Source organism: Heteronotia binoei, chromosome 7 (genome assembly GCF_032191835.1).
Source record: "Heteronotia binoei isolate CCM8104 ecotype False Entrance Well chromosome 7, APGP_CSIRO_Hbin_v1, whole genome shotgun sequence".
NCBI classification, from domain to species: domain Eukaryota; kingdom Metazoa; phylum Chordata; class Lepidosauria; order Squamata; family Gekkonidae; genus Heteronotia; species Heteronotia binoei.
In genome coordinates, this window is record NC_083229.1 from 73,890,860 (window position 1) to 73,917,337 (window position 26,478).

The following is a 26,478-nucleotide window of genomic DNA, read 5'->3' on the forward strand; positions in this document are numbered from 1 at the left end:
CATGGCAAAATTTTTGATGATTTACACAAGGCTTTTTTTGGTTGCATATTAGGGTACCCCCCTGATGTAGCCCATCCTCCAAGAACTTACAGGGCTCTTCTTACAGGGCCTACTGCAAGCTCTTGGAGGACTGGCTACATCAGGGGGGTGTAGCCTAATATGCAAAGGAGTTCCTCCTACAAAAAAGCCCTAGTGTATTTAAAAGTTTGGCTTTTTAAAAAAAACATGCTGGTATTCATAGATAAGGTTGCACTGATGTCCACCAATTCCTCTCTTAGGACTTGAGAGAGCCCCCTCTTGAGGAGTCAGTACTCAGTACCAGTGAGTACTGCCACAAAAAAGGGCCTGCATGAACTCATTTAAAAGAACTGGCATACCTTTTTAGCTGACATGTTTACATAAAAGAAAACCTACAAGTTAACATACACGTTTATCAAAATAAAATGGCTCTGAAGTTATTTTTTCAATGACATCTCTTTAAGACACTGCTGCCCTCTAGTGGTAGAAAGGCATCATAACTACCACATCCTGTTCATGAAAATCATGGGAAGAGAGCCAAGTGGGCAGCCGTATAGGCAAATTGCGCCTTTAAGATCAACTAAGTTTTATTCAGAATGTAAGCTTTCATATGCTCTAAGCACTTCACACCTATGACATCAATCTGCTTTTCATCACCCTCCAGTTGTTTCAGCCCAGTTAACAACACTAACAAACACAGACCCCAATTTGTGATTCTTTTAATCTGCTAAAAACATTTCCACGACTCTACATACCAACTCACTGCCCACTTTCTCTATATTTAGGACTGCTTGCCATTCCATTTTTGTCTGATGAAGTCTGCTTAGAGCATACGAAAGCTTACATTCTGAATAAAACTTAGTTGGTCTTAAACGTACACTTGTCTACTGCTTTGTTCTGTCATGGGAAGAAGACACTACAGCCCAGTTGTCTGGAATCAACTCTCAAAAGTAAGGTTTTCCAGTGTGCTGGCCTATGATACCCACTTGTGAAGGGGCATTATTACTCAAAAACAATCCCATGGAAACTTAAGAGGTGTCTCTGGCTGAATTTTAGCAACATGCTAACCATTGTCACGGTATTAAGTGGTGAGTGAATTCTGCCTGGGGAATTCACCACTTTCCAGGGTCCAGTCCTCTGACTTAAAGAGAAAATCAGAAGTTTGTTCATCCCAGGACCCATGTGAAAACATTTCTTTCCCCAGCCAATTATTACATTGTGCTCTACTTAAAAACTTTGTTTAAAGTAATGTGACTAACTTTAATAAAATATGAATCAAAGATACACAAACCACACTGGCATAAGTAAAAGCTATTAAACATTAATATGAGATACCTATTCTATCTATTATTCTAAATTAAATATAAGAGTGAAACCAAATTCTAAGCCCCTTACCCAAATACAGACAGAAAAATTGCATTCTTAATGGAATAAGATCTGAGAAGCTCATATGTAACAAGGCACTGGGACCTTATATGTGTGGGTGAAAAAACATGTTTCTGCTGAATTGTCTACTTCATGATGTTTCTCTGAGCATACAAATGATACTAAAGGATTAATACAGATGCTAAAGATAACTTGGCAGTCACAGTACCAATATTCTGTTCCTTCAGATTTATGCTGGCAGGCAAATGACTATTCATAAAGAGTTACTTCATAACTGGTTAGCACTAGCTAAATAAACTTATCAAGGACATTAACTGTGCATCAGATCAATGGGAATGAAGAACGCCTGTTGGGATTTGTTACAGGAAGTCAAAAGCAGATTCAATGAGCCATTACTAATGCTGGCTAACTTATGCCAACTAATGAAGCAAAGCCTATTAAAACATTCTACATAGCATACATGATTTAAATTCCACAACACCGGGGATGAAGGAAATCACGTCAGTCAACGAACTACTCAGTACCTTAGCATAGCCTTTATATAAGCAAAATTTGGTTTTAAAGTGACCCACCCCAGAATGGATTTTGCAGGGATTGAGTCTCATGACCTTACTGAAGAAGCAGAATTTTGTAGGTAGAAATCACTCTTGCCTTACAGGTGAGATTGCCATACAGAAGCTGGTTGGGAGACGGGAAGTGCAGCATTTGCTTCCATATCCTCCCCCTCCCCCGGCCTGAAGCCCTGCACAAGCTAAACACTTGCTCTGTAAGGCTTAGTGGCAGCTGCCTTGTTGTCCAGGGGAAGAACGGGGTCAGAGGAGTACAACATTGAACAGTGAGCCATCAACATGGTGGGAGAACTGAGTATGATTCCCCACTTCTCCACTTAAAGCTGCTGGAATGGCCTTGGGTTAGCTATAGCTATTGCAGGAGTTGTCCTTGAAAGGGCAGCTGCTATGCGAGCCCTCTCAGCCCCACCCACCTCACAGAGTGTCTGTTGTGGGGGAAGAAGATATAAGAGATTGTAAGCCGCTCTGAGTCTCTGATTCAGAGAGAAGGGCAGGATATAAATCTACAGTCTTCTTCTTGAAACCCCATTTTCAAAAGGCAGTCAAAATCAGCACAGCCTTAGATATTGGCAAGATCTATGTGTAACTCTGACTGATAAAACCCCTGTCAGTTACAACTGTGCTGAATCACTCCCCCTCCCACACACACTATGCCCTCTTTGAACTTCAAGTGTGGATCTACACTTTACACTTAGATCCATAATAAGCTTTTCCCGTTTCAAACGCAGCTGATGAGGCTGCTTTTTGGAAGGTGAGAACACCATGAGGGAGGGGCTTTAAAATATTTTTCTCTTGAGCTGTTTTCCTGCTGAAAATACCATCCTGGAGACATTTTTAAATTCCAGATAGTATCCCCAGAAGTTGCATTTGGAAAAGGGGAAAAAAAGACTTTAAAATTATATTGAAACTTAAATGTAGCATTTAGTTCAGTGATATACTACACAGATTTGTCGACAATGTTTATGAACAGAACACTTTTAGTTGAAGTTATGATTAGTCATTACCAAATACACATCCCTAGGTTTCTAAACTTAAAACAAGGCTTTAATATCCCATCCAGGATAACACATGCAAGAAAAATCCTTATATTAAGTAATTCATATTACTATTCAAGCCAATAGACTGGATAAAGTAGTCTCTGGAGAAAAAACACCTTAAATATTTTATTTATTTATTTATATTTTTATGGTGCTCGTAATACTTTTGTTACATACTTATCAATCCAAACCAACCTTAAAATCTAAAATGTATTTAAGCAACAATGTTCAATGACATATTGTAACTATAGTAATGACATCAGAATGATTTTGTCTCTAAAACAAGTGATATTTCTTCAGTTCCAGCTTACATTACAGCTTAGATTTCTATTTATTACAAAGCCTATCTGGTCTTCTATAATCAGAATACATTTTTCTTAACCAAGAGCATTAATATGTACAACACAGGAATTAAATAATGCTGTAGAGTAAAAGCAATTATATTCCAGAAAATACAATTACTTCCCCCCCATTCCTGCCCAATGCAATTGTACAAAGACTGTACAAAGCAGACACTTTCCCACATTTTCTGCATTTTAATACCAGTTTCAGCTCTCATTCTAATGTAACCAAAAATATTTCCTAGCGTGTACTACATCAAAGCTTTAAAAAAGAAAGAAAACTCCTCTAAACAAGTTGATTATCAAAGGCTTCCCCAAAATATTTGCACTATTTCTACCATTATGTAAAGGGGAAAATATTCCATACTGAAATATAACATTACAATGCCCTCGTGTGCTTTTTAAATACAAAGTACTTTCAAATAATTTAAGTTACAAGAAAATAATGGCCACTGTCCAATGAGATACAGCGTTCCCTTTTATTCAAACTGAGATCAGTGAAGCAGCCTCCCTCAGTAGACAGCAGTGATGTGAGCAACTTAGAACTTCAAAGGTTCACTTGACAAGATTCTTCAATGGTATTTTGGAACAGAGTTTCCTCATCCAGCTGAAGATTCTAAACATAAAATATTTTCTTATAAATAATACTTCCAAAATTAAAACTGTATCATAGCTTAATGTGTTATTTGCAGTGTCAAATACTGTTGTGAAATAATTTACATTAACAATCTTGGCACATTGATAACATTCTCCTGTAAGTCATCTTTGTGTGCCTAGCAAAACTCTCTTCTATGTCAATTTCTTTTGAAATCTTCCCTTTGGTGCCCAACCTTTAACCTATTCCTCAGTACTCATCTGCTTCCTTGTACTCTAACCCAGTGTTTCCCAGCCTGTGGGTCGAGACCCACAAGTGGATCATGAAACTTCTAAAAATGAGTTGCAGGCCAGCCCACCTTAATGCCCTTTCCATCTTTCTCTTTGTCACTTTCTCATCTCCCTTTACTTCTTTGTGACAATAAGGAGGGGGGAAACCCATCTAGCAACTACTAACTTCACAGCAGAGGCTGAAAGAAGGAGAAAGGTCGAAGAATAGATGGGAGATGATTGGCATGCCATGGGAAAACCAGAGAAGGATAGAAAGACGTGTGTGCATGCACAGGCTCTGTTTTTGTGCCGTTCCTTCAGTAGCCCAATGTCTTGCCCACCCTACTGCATTGCCTTACTGACCTCTACCTGCTGAAGAAGAGGAAGAGGAAGAAGAAGAAGAGGAGGAGATTGGATTTATACCTCGCTCTTCACTACCAGGAAGAGTCTCAGAATGGCTTACAATCTCCTTTCACTTCCCCTCCCCACAACAGACAGCCTTTGAGGTAGGTAGGGCTGAGAGAGCTCTCCCAGAACTGCTCTTGAGCTGAACTGCTCTGAGAGAGTTATGGCTGACCCAAGGTCACTCCAGCAGTTGCATGAGGAGGAGTGGGGAATCAAACCTGGTTCTCCCAGTCTGTGCACTTAACCGCTATAACAAACTGGCTCCAACTGCCATGGGAGATGTACTGCACCAAGCCTGTTGGCCCAACCTCTTCATTGCCATTTGTATGTATCTCCTCAACCCAGCACCCCCTGCCCTCCCTTGCACCTCTTCAAACTCTGGCCCAGCTGGCAGAGGAGGAGGAGATGAACTCCCACACCCACAGCTGTACTCTTTGTGTGATGTTTGGTTTCTTAAAAAACATTTGGCTGGGCACTATAGAAAATGGAATGCTGGAACAGATACCTTGGACAAACCCTGGATGGGTCACAATACAAAGTAAATTTGGATTTGTGGGTCACAATAGCAAAAAAGCTGGGAGCCATTATCCTAACCTACTCCACCTTTCCAGCCAAATGACGCCTCCTTACTTCTGCTACTGCCTAGCTACAAAGCACACTGCGATGTAAGCATCCTACTAAAAAGCAGAAGTGAGGATGCATTGGTTTACTGGATGGGGAGACAAGATGTTATGCACAAGCACTACAGAATCAGTGAAGTGCTGATTCAAAAAGACTCTAGACACAAACTCCAATTGATTAACTATAACTGTGCAAAGATCTTCAAGTACCTGAGGGGCTGCCATATAGAGGATGGTGTGGAATTGTTTTCTGTGGCCCCAGGAGGTAGGACCAGAACCAATGGGTTGAAATTAAATCAAAAGAGTTTCCAGTTCAACATTAGGAAGAACTTCCTGACTGTTAGAACAGTTCCTCAGTGGAACAGGCTTCCTCAGGAGGTGGTGGGCTCTCCTTCCCTGGGAGGTTTTTAAACAGAGGCTAGATGGTCATCTGACAGCAATGAGGATCCTGTGAATTTAGGGGGAGGTATTTGTGAGTCTCATGCACTGTGCAGGGGGTTGGACTAGATGACCCTGGAAGTCCCTTCCAACTCTATGATTCTCTTCTATATCAAAAAAGGAACAATTTAAATATATTATGTAAGTATATGCACGTTTAGGACAGAGATGGGGGATTTTCTCCCCTGAAATGGAAAGTGGTGTGAAAGAGTGATTACTGTTTGTTGCAGCATTATTGTAAAAGCCTGTTACAGGATAACATTGGGACTAAAGAAATGTGTGTGAGTGTGGAACAAAAACTCTTCAGCTGTCACTGGTTTTAATACTGGTTTTAACTGTGGGAAGAACTATTCTACCTCTGAATAAACAGCAATTTCCCTTGTGACGTAGAGTATCTGGTTTGTCATGGTAAGGAGAAGGTTACTCTGAACTGAAGACATCCTTCAAGAAAATTCAAGCCTTACTGTAAAAGCTTGCTAGAAAAAAGATTTCACAACTTACTAAGGCACATGGTAGCACTTTAAGATCTGCAGGCAACTTAGAAGACTGCAAAGTTTCTACAGAATGTGCATGTATCAAAATTAATCCAGGATAAATGGAGGCCAAGTTCAGTCTTACAAAGAAAAGGTTATTCATATGTCTTATATGATGCATGCTAATTTTCATTTGTGTTTGTTATTGTATTGGCAAATGTTAAATAAACCCACATTCAGATTTAAAAAGAAAAGAAAAAATTACAATCATTTAAGTCAAAAGGCAAGAATAGAATTCTTACTGTAAAATCCCCATAGTCAACTTGATGTCTTTGATTTAAGTGACTAACAAAATCTCTTGTGACCTGAGTAGGATCTCCCCATGGAAGAGAAACACAAATAGGACAGATCTAAAAATAAAGAAGAAAATCAGATTCAACAGATGCAAGCTACATGCAATCCTGATTGGATCCTTATTCACTATTATCAAGTAATAGAGATGATTTCTCATATAAGTTACAAAAAATAATTCAATCGTGTGTTAATGTTACAATTTCCCAGAAAATAGGCCTGAGCAGAAATACTGTTAAACTGAAAAGGGGCTGATGGAAGAGTTAATTTACACAGAAAGATGTATATAAAAACTACATCCAAGTTTCTCTACACAACCTTGAATTCACAAGTCCTTGCATCCAGAATATGATTTTCCCACCTCCCCACTTCCAGGGTGGGCCAAAATGTCCCATCAAATCCTATTCCAGAGAATCCCTTTTCTCCAACAAATAGGATTTCAGGGTCATTTTTGGCTGCCACAAGACAGGGGAGGTGGCATTGCACTCTGTGGATACAAGGACTTGTGCCCATGGAACTGCTAGTGTGGATCCAAACTATACTTTATAAATACTACTTGTTTCTCTGCCCCATGTGAACAGTTTCTTTGGCAAATAAAGTAAAAACAAAATGAAAAAAAATTATTTGTATAAACTCAATCAATTTAAGCAAAATAGGATATAATTTGTATAAAAAGCAGTCAAAGCTTAGCACGACTGAACTCAATGAGCCTTCAATCTCGGCCAAATGCCCCAGAGATCAGGGCTGCATTTACCTGCAACTGCTGTTCATCAAGTGATCACCTGTGCAGTCATAGATGGGTAGTGTGCACATAGAGAGTTTTCTAAAGCTCAAAAATGCCTACTGCCTCATCCCCCTCTCTCACATCGAATTCCCACCTTTCACAATGTGATATAGAGGGGATGGAGCACCCTTCGCTCAGTTCCTTTCTGCCACCACCAGAGTAAGAGCTCACAATGGAGAAGGAGGGAGAGTTATGTGATTACACAGGTAATCCTTCAATGAACAACTGTTACAGGTAAGTGTCACCTTTTTCATTATCATGGTGCCTATGCAGTCCTACATAGGAGAGTAGTGAGCTGATTTACTAGACTGAGGAAGGCAGGTGTGAGCTCTCAGCTGATCTACTAATTCATACACATAGCCTATCACTAAATTTAGTTGCTGGAGAGTAGTAAATGTCACACCAGTTTTTAAGCAGGGATCCAGAGGGAAACCAAGAAATTACAGGCCAGTCAGCCTAACATCTGTCCTTGAAAAAGTAGTAGAAACTGTTATCAAAGATAGAATTATTAGGCACATAGAGGAACAAACTCTCATGACAGAAAATCCACATGGCTTCTGCAAGGGAAGTCCTGCCTCAGCAGCCCTTTGGAGTTCTTTGAGAAAATGAACAAGCATGTAGACAATGGTGACCCAGTAGATACTATAAACTTGGATTTTCAAAAGGCTTTTGACAAGGTACCTTCCCAAAGAATCCTGAGAAAACTTAGCAGTCATGAGATAAGAGGGTGAGTGCTCTTATGGATTGAAAATCAGTTAAATGAAAGGAAACAGAAAGTAGGAATCAACAGACAGTTCTCACCATAGAGGAAAATAAGCGATGGGGTCCCACAAGGATCAGTATTGGAGCCAGTATTATTTACTTTGTTCATAAATGATCTGGGATGAGTAGTGTGGTGGCCAAGTTTGCAGATGATACAAAATTATTCAGAATGGTGAAAACCAATGCTCAAAAGTGTTCTGGAAGGATCTCCACAGGTTGGGTGAGTGGACAACAATGTGGCAAATGAAGTTCAATATGGGCAAATGTAAGGTGATGTACACTGGGACACAAGAGCAACGGGAGGTCACTCAGGAGTGGAACCAGCCTGTCCAGCTGCTCCCTTCAACTTGTCATTTCTTTTCCAGCTTCATTTGACTGTGCATTTAGGGGGAGATAGAGAAGTCTGGGAATCTATGCCATCTATTCTTTGTCAAGTCACAGCCAACTCACCTCCAAGGCCCCCAAATTTTCCAACTGTCCCTTGCTGCCAACTTCTCAAACAAAATTTTTGCTGCCACTGCTGCTACCATACCTCACACTGCTGCCCGCCCTCTTACTCTGCAACCTGAGCCAGACCCTCTCCCTTGGCTGCTGCAACTGCTGCCGCCGCCAAGCCTCTTATTTGCCTGCCACCCTGCCCTGAGCCCTCTCACTCAGCTACCTCTTACTTTGCTGGCCACCCTCTCCCACCCTGAGCAGGCCCCTCTCACTGGCCCATGGCCACTACCAAGCCTCGCTGCCACCAGCCACCCACCCTGTTTTGTTGTTGTTGTTGCACCTACAACCCTTAAGCCACCCTGTCCTGACAAGAAGGCAAGCCCTGTCTCCAAAAGCTGCTGTCCCTAATTGTCTGTTCTTTCATGTCTTGGCTCTGGGACCCAAAAAGAGCTGCAGCCTTGAAGGGCCAAAGCATTGCAAGCCCCAGACTTGGCAGAGAGGCTCACCTTGTTACCCATGCAAGCCAGCAAACAAGCTGGGTCTCCCTTCTTCCCTCCCCGCAACACCCAAGCATGGTTTGCAAAGTCAGCCCCTTTGGCTGACCAGCTGCAGAGTTTGCAGAGAAGGCAGAGAGGAAGGGTGGAATGGGCTGGGGGTGGAGAAGGAGGAGCACTCAGCCTGAGATGCACCAGATGACTAGGTGGGAGAGAGAGAGCCAGCCAGAGCGACTGGCAGGGTCTGCAGCCACCAGCCTCAGCTACTTCTCCCAGCACCAGAGCAGAAAAGAGGGATGAAAGTTGTGGGGTTTTTTGGGGGGGGGGGTGTCTTTTTTCTCCCTGTTCAGAGATCTGGGAGGAGGAGATAGCACTCTGGAAAGCAAGGAAGCCCCCCTCCCCTGCCTGTGGCCTGCTGCTCCCACAGACAGCCTGGCAGAGGCCAGACAGCGTGTCAGCGCAAAGCTCCTTGGAAAGAATTATATTAAAATAAGTGCCCCCTGAGAAATTTAAATGTCCCCCAACATTTGAAATCCTGGCAATGGGTCTGTTGTAAGTAGAGAGTCCAGTAGCTGCTACTGGACTCTTTACTATTTTGCTGGAACAGACTAACATGGCTAACTCCTCTGGATCTATTTTTAGATAATTTTACTCTTTACTCAAGTACTTGCTTCAAGATTTGAAAATTTCAAAAGTTGATGCTGCCTTCAACTCTAAAATTGTTCCTCCTATAAATTCAGATGATATACTGATGAGAATACCTGAGCTGAAATCACCCTTCACCAGGGATTTGAAACTTCAGCATTTGCCCTGTTACCAAAAACACTGTATTCTCAGGATACAGGACTTAAAGATACCATTCTGTAGAGGTCAGCACCAACCCCTTGCAACAACATACAAGCTTGGGGAAAGAGTCCCCATTGCTACTTTCCCCCAATGCTTAAGGGAGTGTAAAGTCCTAGCTTCTGTGAATCTTCTTATGCCTGGGGACATTCTTGCCCATTCAGTAAGGAACGCAGCGACATCTTCTGCAAGGAGGGGAAAAAAGATCTTACATGCTAAACTGTACTTCCCATTGTAGGAAGGAGACATTTGGACAACCCAATGAGGTGTATCAGATCCTATTTCTATATTTAAATCTAGATGCATGGCCTCTTGCTGTCCATCTTTCAGCAAAGTTAAATTGATTATCATGTGCCTGATATGAAAAGTATGAGCCACTACTATTGTGTTGCAGTAACTGTTTCAGAGTTAGCCTCCTGGTCTTGGAAATTGATTGGAAAGTCCTGCCTTTCAGGAAGAGGCTTTTAGCTCTGCCTTCTCAATCCCAGAAGAGAGATCTAACCCAATTAAGAATGTCCATCTACATATGACGATAGAAATTCACCAAGGAAGAGCTTTTCTCTCCTTTGCAACACATTTGAATGAAGACAGTTTTTAAAAGCAAGCTTATATTGTAGAGGGATGCTATAATAAAACATATGCAAATATTACAGTTGTATAAACATATACTCACTACTGCATCTATTTGATAAAGATGGCTGCTGTTGCAGTGATCCAATAAGCACTGTCTTGTTAAATTGCTTTCTTGACACAAAGGACATTTGAATGTGGACTGTCCACTAGGGGGCATTAAAAAAAAGTCACGATGAAAAACAAGGCATTGGGTTTATGTCGTATTAAAAAAAAAACTTTACAGAAAAGTTATTTGCAAATCCACTGCCAGAAATTGCAAGATGTTGCCACCTTTCAAGGTCTATGAACAGTTCACAGACCTAGGCTCGGATCCAGCAATGAGCGAACAGAAACATAAAAAGCTCAGTTTCCCTTGCACAAGATCTCTTGCACCCTCTACTGTATTCATCCCTGTACATTATAGTGCCCAGAAATTTGTTTTAGAAGATCTTGCTGAAGTGGAAAAGCAAGAGGAGATACAATAAGTTTGACTTAGCACAAAGCAGTAACCATGGTCTTTTAGTTGTGTTTCTGATTACTATGAACTCTAGCACGAGCAGAACTTTTGCACTAGATGCAACCCACAGCTTTTGACACACTGTACTCATGGGCATCATGGCTGGGTACAGTTACACTTTCTTTGAAAGATGTTGCCCCTCCTCATCTAATCTTTATCTAGGCATTCTTTGATTTGACACATAACTAATTTTTTATTCGGCATTTAAACAGCTTTTTTGAATACACTTTGTTATAGATGAGGGCTGAGGAAACATTTTCATATTAGGATGGGCTGTCATTTGTAGAGATGAACAGGTACTGACAAAAACAACAGTCTGGGAAAAACCTGTTACTCCCAGATCAAGATGTTTTTGCATCCTCTGGGAAAAATAATCACCCTGGTATAAATAGCAACTTTCCATAGGCTGCTGTTTTCTTGCTGGCACAAACTATCAGGATTTCAGTGCCTAGTTGGTCAAGACTTCAGTGCACTCTGCAGAAAATTGAAAAGGAACTGTTCTCCCTTTGTTTCTGTGTGTGTATGAGCATCCGTGTGTGACAGCTGGAGAACAACATCTATGCATAAACCCATTTGTTCCAAGGGAGTGGAGGGGGGGGGAGAGCAATGCCAGGTAAAAGGTAGTTTTTCAACTTAGATCAGAAATCTTTCTGGTTTTCTTTCTTAGACCCTAAACCCTCATTTTTGTAGTCTATATACCTTTTAGAAATGTGGATAATGGAATAAAGTGTTTATTGTTTAAGAGAAAAAGAGGCTGCCTTAATTTCTATTTGGGAGCCTTGCCATCAAACTGGTGAAAAATGAGTGAGTTTTCAGGAGGTGGCAGGGGCTACCAAAGTGAAGGCGCTTCAAAATTCTTTAGGGAAATGGAAAGCAGTGAGGGATCCCACAGGGAAGGTTGAGTTTCTTTGTATAAAACACTCCCCCGCCTCCCCGGTCTCTGGGCAGTGTTTCACTTCTGCTTGGCTGGCTGGCTGCACAAGCCATGAGAATTACCTGACAGATGCTGGGGAGGGAAATATTACAGTCTTGAGATTCTTCCATTCAAAAGACAGTGAGCTAGTAGAGCCCGCCTTTAAAAATTATATGAAGAAAGCACCAGCTCAAATGTGTCATGTTTCTGAGGTTTGAGAATTGGGTATCCGAGGTTTGAGGACTGGCTAGCCTGATCTCATCAGGTCTCAGAAGTTAAGCAAGGCCAGCCCTGCCTAGCAAATGGATGAAAGACCTCCAAGGAATACCACCGTCAAGATACAGAGGCAGGCAATGGCAAGCTACATCTGAATATATCTTGCCTTGCAAACCCTACAGGGTCCTCCATCAATGTTGCTCTATTACAGTCCCTGAAAAATTGATCACTATCTCTCAGACCTGCTGGGGCTATTTTGAGGGTAGAGATAGGACTCTCTCTAGAATAAATATAAGGATGATTCAGTACTGGTGCAGTTTAAATTGCATTATGGATACTAGAATACCAAAGAAGTCCTGGTATGAGTGATGGTGGGGGGACTGGACTCAGATTTGCCAAGATAAAATGAGGCAATAGCCAGTATCCTCTCAAGAGGGAATTACTTATAGGTTTCAACAAAGTCTTCATATGCAGAGCTATACATTTCTTTTTATCCTTGGAGAGAGAGAATAAATAAATAATAACCAGTATTCTTATTGGTATGCAATTAAGAAAAATCATTCTAATTCCAGTCATTTACAGAATAACTCTTTTAAGGAAAGCATTCACAGAACTGAGACTCCAACAAATGCCTATTTATTTATTTTATTTTTATTTCCTGTAATTTATATCCCACCCTCCCCTCAGAGTGGGCTCAGGGCACCTTACAAGTCACTACAGCACATTTGGAGGGCAGGTATCTGCACATCTGTATTAAAGACAGACTGTGTATATATCAAAATGGTTATTGAAGATAAAGTCCATTACGTATTGCATTACCCTTTGTATGATTCCCTGAGAGGGATGATTATGTCTTTTTATCTTTCTCATTATTTTGGTTGGTCATCACAGGATGTAATTGTTAACTGTTGTCTGATAAAGTTAAAAGTATATATTGTAAGGATGCATTATTTGAAATTGCATCAAAGACAATTCAAGCAAGTTGTGAGGGGAAATAGAGGTCTAAAAAGCTGTCTTTATTTTAATATATCTTTAATATTTTATTATTGAATTTTATTTTATTAATGAATTTAACTTGCTTGAATGTGTACTTGTTTTGCACTGCTCTATCTGCAAATGGACAGAATTGGAGTTAAGGAAGTAAGGCAAAGGGCAGCAGCAGGGAACTTAAGCTGTAAGCAAACACAAAATGTTAGACTGTATTCTGTACTGTCGTGGTGGCCTTAGTTTCCTTGTTTTCGGAGCATGATTGAATTTGTTTCCTGGAAAGGAAAGTCACTGAGTTACATCAGTCTTCTGTGCTGAGGAAATGGGATTTTAAAATCTCTTTTTGCCTTTCCAGAAAAAAAACACAACAGCACTGTTGTGAAACACCCCCCATTCAATCCCTTAAAAATATTTATGGACTATGTTATATGATACTTTTAAGTTAGGCTGAGATACTTTCAAATAGGTTTAGAACCATTATTTTACAGACATTTTGGATACTGAAATAAGTGTTTTCTGTTCCTAAAATGTAGTAATATGAGAAAGAATTCTGCAGAGATGAAGCCAGTCACTGAAGCGAGGATAAACCTAACAGTGGGATGGGGGAGGGATGAAAGAAAGGACTTCATTCACAAGAGATTTCCTAACTACATGGAAAAATCCCTAGTGCTGAAATAAATGAAGGATCTGTGCATACACAGCTGTCCATGTACACATCAAGGGCTCTGAACAAACATCAGAGCCACTACTGAACCATTTATATTTTCAAATCTGAAGCTAAACATTTCCCACAACCCAGTATTGCTCCTCCCCGCAATCACAGCACCAATATCTCAATCCAAATAATTATGGACTTCAAAGATGATCCTACCTTCTATCTTCTTCAGGAACTTGTAGATTGGAATTTTCTCCAATTTCCGAAATAGAAGACTCACTTCTAAAACTTCACATAAAAGTTGCAAGTTTATTAATACAGAAAGGGCTATACTCTTAAGCAGTTCCAGGAGGGTAGCCGTGTTGATCTAAAGCAGTAGAACAAAGTTTGAGTCCAGTGGCACCTTTAACGCCAACAAAGTTTTGTTCAATGTATGAGCTTTTGTGTGCACGCAGTTCCTCAGATACAATGAAATGGAATTTACCAGTTCATACATATAGGCAGAGAGTTGGCAGTAAGTTAGCATGCAACATATAATGAAGATATTTATCAGACTCAAGAATAACAAGCTTAATCAATTTAACTTAAGGATGTTTAACAGATGCAAAAACCAAACAATAACAACAAACAAAGACCAATTACTCATTAGTAGTTGCTCTGCCCCTGGGCTCCTGCTTTCCCTGATTTAAGCGATCAATTCCCCACCAGTTGTTACACAAGCACATTTTGACCCACGGCTCCCTCCAATTTCCCTCATGGCTTTCTGCTCTTGTTTTTGAGAGTTCCAGAAGCTGCCAGGGAAACTGGAGGGAATCGTGGGTCAAAATGTGCTTGTGCAACAACTGGTGGGGAACTGATCACTTGAGCCAGTGAAAGAAGAAGCCTGGGGACAGAGCAACTGTTAGTGAGGAATTGTTTAAGTTTACATGGTCACCATTTGTTTGAATTCAATTCCAGGGTTGCGGGGAGGGACACAAAGAAGCAAATAAATATGTCAAAATTGGAGACTGATGTATCCTTCTTAATTGTGAAGTGCTTAGAGTAATTAATTGAGACCCTGCTGTTACGCTCTATTTGTCCCCTCTCAAGAATGGAGGTAACTAACAGCTATGATAACCATATAAACTAAGCTTGCTATTCTTGAATCTGATAAATATAATCATTATGTTGCATGCTAATTTACTACCCGCTCTGCCTATAAGTATGGACTGGTAAATTCCATTTCATTGTATCTGAGGAAGTGTGTGTAAACACAAAAGTTCATACACTGAATAAAACTTTGCTGGTCTTAAAGATGCTACTGGACTCAAGTTTAGTTCTAATCTTAAGTACTGTTATAAACAGTGGATGCTTTCACATGACAACTGTTTGCAGGTGGATTCTGCTATTCTTACACAGTAAAAATTAAGTTGCAAAGTCGTTACTTAGTGTGTGTGAACGCACCCAATAAGTCCCACTGAACCCTGTGGGACTCACTTTCAAATACATAGTACGGATCAGGTTATGGGTAGGAGTTATCTGAAGCAGCTTATCTGGAAACTTTGTTCTACCACAGAGTTCCTCCATATAATGAGTGCTACAATTGTTTACTTCATGGTGATAAGAGAATATTAATTTACCAACACAGAAGGAGCCGTAGGAGATTAGTCAACAGAGCAACGCAGCTCAATGTGAGCCAACAGCAACACAGCCTTCCAGGGACAGCATGACAGGAGATAAAGGACTAACAAATTTACAAAACCCTTGATAAAGAACTCTGGTTTGAAAGAGGACTATATCGGAAAAAATAACCCATTGGGTTAATATTCTCTGGCTGCACATATGAGAATCACTGTTTTATGCTCCACTGTTATAATCTGGATTGTTCATGTAACTATGGAGAACTGGGGCATCAGCTGATTCTGTGCGATTGCTTCCAAAATGTCCTGGGTCAGGCATGTTTCTGCAACTGCATAAAGGTACAGAACTGTAAACAGGACCACACCTGGATACACTGACAGCAACTGCTGCAATCCTAGCAGCACTTTTTCAAATACTATAACCCCAGGAATCTATAGCACTGTAGAATCCTATTCACATTTTCATTTCTCAATGTGTTTCCAAGTGCAGTCAAAGAATGGGGTTGCTTGAATGGATGGGGAAGTATTTGTGCAAAACCACAAAAAATCTGAAATAACTGAAACACCATGACAAGTAAAACAAAAATATTTTTATAACAGGCATGTGAGAAAACCCGACATCCAAGTTGTAGAAAAAACCTAAATGATTTCATTTCCACCAACACTTAATATTTAAAGTAAGAGGCATCTGAATGAACACTAATTTAATAAAATATTTCAGTTATAATGTTTATACTACTGTATGGGGTTTGGTCTCCAAGAAAGAAAGTACTGGGTTGGATCTAGCCAGCTTTTCACTTAGTTCAACTAATTCCCCTCCAACCTATGTTCCCAGCCCATATAGCTTTTGTATATGTAGATCTATGACTCTGTGTTGCCTTTTAGAGCGGTCACACAGGACACTTACTTTCTTTTTCACCAGCAGAAATGCTAGTCAGATCCAACCCATTTATATTCTTTATGACCTACTCTCCTCAGAGAATTTTAACATCCCTTTTAACACAGGGTCTTGTGAGATTGGACAGCTTCCTTTCAGATTTACCACAAATATTAATTGTCTTAGATGACTCCCACACTCCTAGATTACTATTTCTGCTTCAACACAGGGTCACTCATGGAGGCATTGCTGTGGAGGGAATGTCCTAGGTTCAGGTGTGTGACCCATACTTGGCCAGGGTGGGGAGAGCCTTTCCAAACTCACACAAGAGCAATTCCTCTTGAAACCATTTAGAATCATAGAGTTGGAAGGGACCTCCAGGGCCAACCCCCTGTACAATGCAGGAAATTCACAAATACCTCCCCACCACACACACACCACCCAGTGACCTCTGCTCCAAGCCCAGAAAATGGCAAAATCCGCCAACCCTCTCACTTTTAGGCATGTGAAGTTATTAATAAGTTTGCAGAACTGTGCCACAGATATAATTAATTTCAAAAACAAACCAAAAGAGAAGTGCAACTTAACTCTTATGACCCTGAATTTGCTGAGCTGCACTTATGGATAGTGATTCTTAGCTTATTCTTATAGCATGCTGGTAGAGAGTAGAGTGATTGACTTGTACCATGGAAATCTGGGTTCAAATCTCTACCCAGCTTTAAAGCTTGTTGGTGTCCTTAGACCATGCCCTACTACTTCTCTGTCTCACTTATCTATTATCTAGAAAGAGAAAACAGGAGAGAGGGATTGTGTATGCTGTCTTGAGCCCTTTGGAGAATAAGATAAAAAAAAAGTGCCAGATTCCATATCCTCTAAGATGTGATTTCTGACCACTCAAACCTCTGTAGAAAAAGCCTCTCTCTCTTTTTAAAAAAAATATTTTTAAAGGTAGAATTTTTCTTAAGAGGTGACTATGGATTTGAAGTCACCAATTACAAGGTTAGCTTTGGAGCTGCCCATTTCAGATGTTTTGTACATTACTGAAAACAAATGGGAAGGAATTATCTGTAAGGACAGAGACCTTCTGTAACATTCACCACTTAACTAGGCATGTATCAATCCAATAAGGACTGCATTATACAAGAAGAGACTATGTTAGTACAACTCCAAACACCTCAATTATCTCCCAGAATTTGACTGGTCAGTACTATTATACTCCCATGAAAAACATGGAGTCTGTATTTATTTCTAGCTATCTGGGGCAAACTGTAATAAAAATAATTCTCCATTACAATTTCAAAGCAAAGGTTGAAACTGAAACAGTAACTTGCCCAAAACATTTACTGAGATCAAGACAAATGTGGGAACTAAATCCGTGCTGTCCAGATTTAATTCTAGCTATATGTATGTCCACTCCAAATAAATGTACTCTAAAGTAGGATGAGCTGTAAACATATATACTTTGAAGTAAATCACATATAACTTTGAGACTTCTGAATAAAGCTAAGTAGGATATAAGCATTTAGAAACTAAGTTCATATAGTTATTAGACTTTTCACAATCACAACTGAGTTCCATAGTCTACTAGATAGAGAGATTGAGAACTTACTCTCTAGCAAGTTCTCAGTTGGGAGACCCCCTGGGTTTGCAGAAAATTGTGAAGAAAAATGAAGAGGGGTTTAAATCCCATCCATCAAGAGAGGGAAGGTGTCTGCATTTGTGGGGCTGATGTAAGGAAACATCCCCTTTGGAGCAGCTGTGGAGCAGGTGGGCAGAGGGGCAGGAGCTGGGAGCAGAAGCTGCTGCATGTGTCAGGCAGACAAATAGGAAGAGGGGAGAACTGGCCTTGCCATTGCATGAGTCATTGGTAGCAGCTCTGCAGACAGACCAGCTGGTGAGTGGATGGCCCAGCAAGGAGTGGGGGGATAAGATCTCAACCCCCCCCCCCCAAGTCTCATGGGTTCCTCCTTGTGTATACCAGTTTGGGATTTTAAAAAATGGCACAGATTTGTGAAGATACTTGCAAATATGATTTACCTGTTTCCTGTTGAATCTTGTGATATCTCTAAGTTTGGAATTGAAGAAGGAACACCATATTCATCTTGATACTTCTTACACGATTTATAATGCTGTCTCATACGAGAGAATCTAATCTGTAAATAAAGTTATTTCTCAGTGAAATTTTAAAAGGCAAATAGGGAGGAGCCACAGTTCTGTATCTGTAGTTCAAAGACTTCAGGTAGCAGTTGTTAAAGACCTTTCTCTGCTTAAGACCCTGAAGTGTTTATAATTTTTTTGCTACCAATTCAGTATTTTAAATAAATACAATATTGAGACAAACCAATGATCTGACTTTGTATAAACTAAGTTCATATATAAAACACTTCCATAAACAGAAGAAAACAGACAAGAAAATAGGAAAATGCACTATCATGTCAATGAGTTTATGTAAGTTTCTACAAAATGTATTGCATTACATCACTAAACCACATCCTAGCTAGAAAGTAGCACACAAATTGCTCTCATAGTTTTTAACTATATGTTCTTGCTGAGCTCAGTGCACAGACTGAATGAAAAAACTATGGAATTTTATGACTTAACCTTCATACAACACAAAGAGGATGGATAAAATTAAAGTATTTAAGATCAGGTTGCTGTCTGTATAGTGCATGATCACTTATACTGTAGTCAAGTCATTTAAAATGTGTAATGGAAAAATAGATAGGTATATGAAAAAATTATAGACTATTTCAGCCCCAAAGTAATGTTTTTAATTTGCACAAATTCTCTGACTAGTCCTGCACACAATAAAACATACTGTAGGAAGATACTGTCTTAATACTTACACACAATACAGTATTTGTTACAAAAAGACAGTTTGCTGTCTCTCAAGGTCTTCATAAGGCAAAAAAAACCTGATTGTGTAGAATGACACAATTTGTCTGCTGAGAAAACTTATTTTATGTACTTAAAACTATTCAACCACTCCACCTGTTTGTCACAGCATCTACAGCTCCCCACCAATTTCTTCATGTTGTTTTCAATATCTAAGGCTCTGCTGGGACGTGCTTTTTCTTTTCTGGTCACAATTCCTCGGCATAATGGGCAGTGTGTTCCACCTTCTTTCATAGCCATTAAGAAACATTTCCTGCAAAACCTGAGCCAAAATATATATTGGTATACCAAAAAAATGCAGTGATTTACCACCGAATAGCTATTCTGTTCCTGGAATTACAGTGCATTTCAATTATGCCATGCTGTCACAATCCATACAATCATATACATCTAAAATGACTCAGGTTAACCAGCTGTCAAATTTTAGACCAGTTTCTCTTTAAGCAATTCTCACTTTCCTACACTAACTTTTCAAATACAATTAGGGTCAGTAAACCTATTATAACTTAAATGTTGCACAACATATATATTGCTAATTATACTACTTGAAAAATGTCCAGAATTTATGACATTAATTTACTATAATCTGAGTCTTTAAAAATAAATATACATACTTGGTGTATATAAAAACATAGAGCTGGAAGGTATATCGAGGTTCATCTAGTCCAGCCCCCTGCACAACACAGGAAATTCACAACTACCTTCTCCCTCCACTCCCCTAGTGACTCTTGCTCTATGCCCACAGGCAGACAAAACCCCTCCAAGATCCTTGGGCCAATCTGTCCTGGAGGAAAATTCCTTCCTGACCCCAAAGTGGTAATTACCCTGGACATGTAGGAAAGGTCCATGAGGGTCCAGCACTGGCTCATCCCTTCCTGCCCTCCCTCTCATGATCTGCTAAATTCAAAAAATCTGCATTGCTTTCAGATGGCCATATAACTTCTGCTTAAAAACCTCCAAAGAAGGAAAGCCCACCACCTCCCAAGGAAGCCTGTTCTATGAAGAACTGCACTAGCTGTCAGGTAGTTCTTCATAACATATATGCTTGTGTGTGTGTATTTGAGATCACAGGACCTACATGGACAAAAGCCATGTGGAGAGGGAGCTGTATTAAGGAGAGGAATTGGACAAGATTGACCAAAAAGCTAACTGGATCCGACTCAAAATTTAGATATCACATCACCTCAGAATATTTTGTTGTATGATGTAAAAATAAATGTACTCAAAATTCTTGTTATTGCTTTTTTGTATGTAAACCTAACTTTATACCAGTAATAGTCACTCAGTGGCTCAGAAGCCATCCATTGTTCAGAAGCAGCTCTTCAACATGTTGCCTATAGATCTTCTGAACATGATTCCCCAATGTGGCCCCTGCCCTGTATTTCAGAAAAGCAGGCAAGGCCCTGTCAAGGCCACTGGTTTTCCATGCAGTTTCTTGTTCAAGTTTCAACACTGGTTCATGCCTGGTAAAGAGGCCTTACAAAAGAAAGATTTTTTTCCTCTGAAACACAGCAAGCTGTTAGAAGTTTCAGAAACACAGATAAGAGAGATGGGAGGTAACCTAGCTGTCAGTCTTTCCATTAGGCCTGGTAGCTCCACAAACATAAGATAGGGGAGGTGCATTCCATTTCCTTAGCACCTGAGATTAGGGTTGCCAGGACCTTCGTCATCGCCAGCAGGAGACCGGGGGGGGGGGGTGTTTCTGGAGGGGGTAGGGCTGTCTCCAACGTGATGATGCCACACAGAATGTTGGGGACCAGCACTCCACATACCTGAACTCCAAGCAGCAAATCTGCCACTTGGAGTTCAAGCACTACCAACCCACATTTCCTGCATAAAGCATTTAAAGGGTGCCTTTAAATGTTTTTTGGCAAGATGCAGGGTATGTGTGTGCCTGAATGCCAAGTAGGAAAATCACCTTTTGCCACCCTTCTTTCTACCCTCCTGCAAGATTTAAAGGGCCCTCCAGCTGATCAGCAGGCCACATGGTCCCACCCATCAGCTGGAGGGCCGTTTAAATCTCACAAGAGGGGTGGCCACTGGTGGCTACTGTTGGGGTCGGACTTGGAGGTGGCACTTCCCCCACCAGCCAGATGGCCAGCAGTGGGACTGCAACATTAGCAGATCCCCTACCCCCTCCTGAGGATTGGCAGTTTGGTGTAGTGGTTAAGTGTGCGGACTCTTATCTGGGAGAACCGGGTTTGATTCCCCACTCCTCCACTTGCACCTGCTAGCATGGTCTTGGGTCAGCCATAGCTCTAGCAGAGGTTGTCCTTGAAAGGGCAGCTGCTGTGAGAGCCCTCTCCAGCCCCACCCACCTCACAGGGTGTCTGTTGTGGGGGAGGAAGGTAAAGGAGATTGTGAGCCGCTCTGAGACTCTTCGGAGTGGAGGGCGGGATATAAATCCAATATCTTCTTCTTCTTCTACCTGAGACCATGAGTGAGAGAAAGGTGTTCATTTGAGCCTAGCTGCAGAATGTCTGTTTAATTTACAAGCCCCTTTGATTGGTCAGATCATCTCTTTAGGAATAGGTCTGGGGAACTGGGTTATATCATTTGTTTGGCTAAATCAGAATCATGTCAACACAGGCCCCAGATCATAAAGTAAAGGTTTGCATTCTAGTTCGCTGCTTCAAGCCATTGCTACATGCCATGTGACAGACTATCAGCAAGGAAAGCTGCAACCCATTGTGTTGGGCTACAAGTCAAAAGTGTTGGGCTACTGGGCTACCAGCTAGGAGAGATGTGGTAAAGCCATTGTTACACGCTACTGTGTTGGGCTGCAGGGCACAGTCTCAGGTCTGCTGCTGATTGACCCTGTATTTGGATGAGCCTGGGTACTGTCTTGTTTGGTGGATCTTACTGTCTGGAAACCTTGCCTTGGACTTTGGAGCTTGGAACTCTGAAGGCCTTAAGTTTGCTGTTGGGTAATATCTGAAACCTTGAACCATTGTTTTTAAAAGTGCTTAGACAGATGTTTAGCTTTGTTATTTTACTCTCATTGCTCTGCTTTAATTATTTCTGCATAATTTTAAATAAATTTTAAATATAAATTATAGTCTTATAAATTACAGTCTTGTAGAGCCCCATGGCGCAAAGTGGTAAAAGCTGCAGTACTGCAGTCAGAGCCCTCTGCTCACGACCTGAGTTTGATTCCAGCGGAAGCTGGTTCAGGTAGCAGGCTCTAGGTTGACTCAGCCTTCCATCCTTCTGAGGTCGGTAAAATGAGTACCCAGCTTGCTGGGGGGAAAGTGTAGATGACTGGGGAAGGCAATGGCAAACCACCCTGTAAAAAGTCTACTGTGAAAACGTTGTGAAAGTAACGTCACCCCAGAGTTGAAAACGACTGGCGCTTGCACGGGGGACTACCTCTACCCCTAGAATTTTTAATTCAGGAGACTTCAATCTGAATCCAGTTCTTTAGCCTTCACTGGCTATAGCTTGTTTGTAAAACTTGCCTTGAAGGTGTCCTACCCTGCAAGGGTGATTTTCTTGACTTTAGCTTCAGGAGGGCCAGAGACTTTGTCCCTTAGTCTCTGGCTGTCTGGACAGCAGAAGAGGACAGGTATAGTTCTACTGAGGTGTGAGGACTTGTTATCTGCCCCGCTTGGCCAGCCCTCCCCCCCCAAAAAAGACTCCTGCCCTGCTTTCGACTTCAAGATTTTTGACGGGCCCTTATACAATGGGGCTTCTGGTTGGCATTTTTACAAAGAATGCATTTTCTCAAATAAATAGAAACACCATTAGGAGCATCTCTAGAGGTTATTCAAGTACTATTTTGTATTGCTCTTAGAACAAATTTTGAGTCCAGTGGCACCTTTTAGACAAACAAAGTTTTATTCTATGTATAAGCTAAGACCTAGAATAAAACTTTCTTGATCTTAAAGGTACCACTGGACCCAAACTTTGTTCTGCTGCTTCAGACCAATCTGGCTACCCAATTGAATCTATCTTCTATCAGTATTGTTCACATATACAAATGCACATGCCCCTCATAGGTTTACAATTATGTTTTCATTAACAGCTGTTTAGCAAACCTCACATCATTTTCATTACTATTGGAAGTGGAGCAAAGAAGTGCTCCTGTAAATCCTTGTTAAAGATGGAAGAACAGAGGGCAAAATTATTAAAAGAAAAGGGAAACATGAGAACTGGGTAACAGAATACACTTACACATGCTGACAAATCGAAATTCTCACTGGTGTTTTGAACACATCTTGGCAGACAGGGCAGTAATAATCATCTTCGTTGAAACAAATTGTGGCAGGTTCCTCATTCATGGCAGCAAATGACAGTCTTTCTGGAAGAACAGTGGGAAAAAAATATACAATCATGGTAAGTACTAGAGATACAAGCACATGTGTAGTTCTTCCATTCATAATTATTTAGTTAGTATTTCAAATTTTTGTCTTTCTTTTTTATTATCGCCTAGACCTCAGGAGTGCCAAGAAAGAATTTTACATTATTATGATATGGAAGAACCTTAAAAAGTATGAATATGAATTTGGGACACATGGGTCCTATTCTTTGGAAAGCTGCAGCTTCCTCAGGATTTTACATATGGAGTAAGATGATTCTAGGAATAAGATTAAATGAATGGCTAGAAGTGGCAGGGTAAATTTAACATTATTTAAAAATTGGGTGCTGATTCTTTTTTCCCACCTGTCCCCACATCCTAACCCTGATTTGAAATCTGCCAATGAAGCTGTTCTGGATTTTGTCTGTTACTGAAACTGTTAGTTATTTTCTACAAGGCACAGGGCCTGTTTCTGTTTTGACACTGTAGCTCTGGAACACCCTCCCCACAAAAATAAACAGTCATCTCATGGCAGTTTCACTACTAACAACCTTTCATTTGAGCTTAACATTTGTGGGACACAAATGTTAACAGGACTACACTTTTGCAATGACCTGGTCGCAAGAAACTCATCTGTCCCCCCCTTTGTACTGTTCCTGATAAAGGTATTTTAAAAAAATTGTTAGGCCTTTGTAGGTGAGGCATTTTTCAGGTGAATTTACTGTTACTTGTTAGCTGAATTTTCATTTAATGTATTTCTGTTTTTAGTTTTCACATATTTTAAGAGATGTTTATTCTTTTCTTTTTGCGATTTGAGTGGAAATACTTGGCCATAAGAGATTTTTATTCTTGAGATTACTTTGGTTTTTAAACTGAAATGTGGTAAGGGAAAACTTAATATTCCATTTTGATATTGGCAGGACAGCTGGGCCGTGACCTGTGCAATACCTACAATGAAGGGAAACGGCTGGGGAAGGCAGAGGAAGAGGCCCTCAGTTTACACTGCTACCCAAAGTGTTCAGCTTCTAAATCCGGTGTTAAACCTGCCTTAGAAGGGCACTGTTAGTCTCCCCTCCCCCACCCCTTCGTCTGGCGGCTTCGCAGGTGGCGCCCCACAGAGACTCTGAAATATTCCCGCCTTTTACCTGGAGGTGCCGCTAGGAGGCATAGCTACCTGTTGAAAGAAAGGGAGGTTCGCCGGCCAGTGGGCCAAGATCTTCAGAGCTCTCCCTTGTGGGGCTGGGCAAGCCCCCAGTATCCCCCATGCAGCTCTCGGGCCGCCGCCACGGCGGCCTCCCTCCAGCAGGCGGTAGCAGGTTGCCGTAGCAACTGTACTTTGCCTCGGCGAGAATTGTTATTGAACAAGAGTGACGCCCCCTCCCCAAGGCCGCTTTTCGCCCTCCGTCTCACCGCCTTGATAATATGGAGTTGAACCCCGAAGAATTCAGTAGTAAGTTCTCGGAAGGGAGAGGAGCTGTTTTCGTTCTCGCCGAATTCTACTGCCCTTTACTCTGCAAGCATTTTCTTTATGAGATTATCACTGACCTGTGTTAATTGCCCTCCGGAGCGAAAGAGAAGGAACTCTATAAAATGGTTCCGATGCTTAGCAAACCCGAATTATTTACGAAGCTTACAATTAAGTGAAGAGTCTCGCAAAGTCCGTAGGGCTCTTTTCTTCAAACTTTGTTTTATCGGGTATGCTTTAGTGAAGGCGTTTGTTGCCTACCTCTGAAGGTCGTTATTTTTAAATATCAGTATATTTAAAGCAGTCCCACTGTACTAGGAGTTTCGAGAATGTGACCCTTAGGAAGAAATCCCAATCATGTCCTTATGTTTTTGTCCCTCCGCCAGCCCAAAGAATTCACATGAACAATTCACCCCCCACCACCATTACCTCGGGGATTGGCAGCTCTACATCAGTGTCAAGGGAGAGGCCGTGCTTAGCAGAAGTGAGACCAGGGTTCTGAAAAAAACAGGTAGGCAGCTGGGAATCAAGTCCCCCCCCTCCCACCTTGTAGTTTATGAATGTGGCGTGGAGCATTGTGACTGCCCTCTAATGGCTGCTTGCATGACATAACAAAATGTAAACTTGCAAGCCTAGGCTGCACAAACCATGGAGAAAGCTTGGAGGCTGTTAAACCCGAATTCCTGTTCAAAGCTTCACTGCTGAATCAAGCTTCAAAGAATACACACTACCTCCAGTGCACTGATAAAGATATTTGCTTCCTACAAGGCACACAAGATAAGCAGTCTGAAGAAAAAAAATATCCCGATTTAATTCTGATTTTGTAGTTAGTTTGGAGTTTAGAAAAACACAAGTGCCTTCAATATACCTGCTGCTATTTAGATCAACTGAGGGGATCCACACAGCCTATAATTTTGAGGGAGCCTGTTTTTTTTTTTAAAAAAGCATTCGTTTTCCCTTCGTACCAGGTGTTCTAAAGCTAATGAGTGTCTAGGCTTTGAGTTTGCTGCTGTGAGGTGACTGAGGCAGGAGTTATATATTAATAATAAAGATTCAGGGCTTTTTTTGAGCAGGAACACATAGGAATGCAGTTCTGGCTAGCTTAGCATCGGGGTGTGGTCTAATATGGAAATGAGTTCCTGCTGGGCTTTTTCTAGTAAAAAAGCTCCGCAAAGATTTATTTATTTACAAGTAGGTTTCAAGGAACAGATCAAGAGCACAGGTCCCAAGATAGACAAAAGAAAAATCTGGCTGAACAACAGTGATTTACAGAACAGTTTCATTTTTTTTAAATACTTTCCCAGCATAAATTGGCTTTTACCAATTAGCCACAAGGTTGGATCCTAACAAACACGCACAGGATTCTACCCATACCAGCCTGCCCTTTCCCAATGGCACCAGGTCTGGTAATTACCGGAGACAGGCCCAACAATGGGGTACTCTGTCAGAAATAAGAGGCAAACCACTCTGCCACAGTACCAAGCAGAGCTACCCTTCACTCTGTCTTCTCTTTTCCTGAGCCAGACATAAACTCTTAGGGCTCTCTAAGGCAGAACTCAACAGAACAACTCCTGCTGTGTTTCCCTCCAACATTTCATCTCC

At 41.1% G+C, this 26,478-nt stretch overlaps 1 protein-coding gene across 2 annotated transcripts; it reads right to left on the minus strand.

Annotated features, from left to right (window-relative positions):
* Nucleotides 1-3,123: 3,123 nt before the first annotated feature.
* Nucleotides 3,124-24,733, minus strand: RNF138 (ring finger protein 138). Of its 2 annotated transcripts, XM_060243845.1 has the most exons (8): nucleotides 24,586-24,733; nucleotides 23,288-23,414; nucleotides 19,211-19,376; nucleotides 18,257-18,372; nucleotides 13,940-14,011; nucleotides 10,497-10,602; nucleotides 6,454-6,561; nucleotides 3,124-3,967 (listed from the first exon to the last, which is right to left on the minus strand). In XM_060243845.1, exons 1-8 carry the CDS (start codon nucleotides 24,674-24,676, stop codon nucleotides 3,899-3,901), a joined length of 855 nt encoding a protein of 284 aa, XP_060099828.1. In that variant the 5' UTR covers nucleotides 24,677-24,733; the 3' UTR covers nucleotides 3,124-3,898. The 2 variants fall into 2 exon arrangements, with proteins under 2 accessions (XP_060099828.1, XP_060099829.1); XM_060243846.1 differs by lacking the exon at nucleotides 24,586-24,733 and having other exon boundaries at nucleotides 23,314-23,439.
* Between the last annotated feature and the right edge of the window lie 1,745 nt (nucleotides 24,734-26,478).

Bases quoted from the DNA above. Each gene is read 5' to 3' on its own strand.
- RNF138 (XM_060243845.1), bottom strand. From the start codon at position 24,676: ATGGGGGATACTGGGGGCTTGCCCAGCCCCACAAGGGAGAGCTCTGAA. The intron at 19,377-23,287 runs GTAAGTGTATTC...ATTTTGGCTCAG, and splicing joins ATTTCGATTTGTCAGCATGT to GTTTTGCAGGAAATGTTTCT. The intron at 18,373-19,210 runs GTGGAGTGGTTG...CTTTATTTACAG, and splicing joins GTAGATGCTGTGACAAACAG to ATTAGATTCTCTCGTATGAG.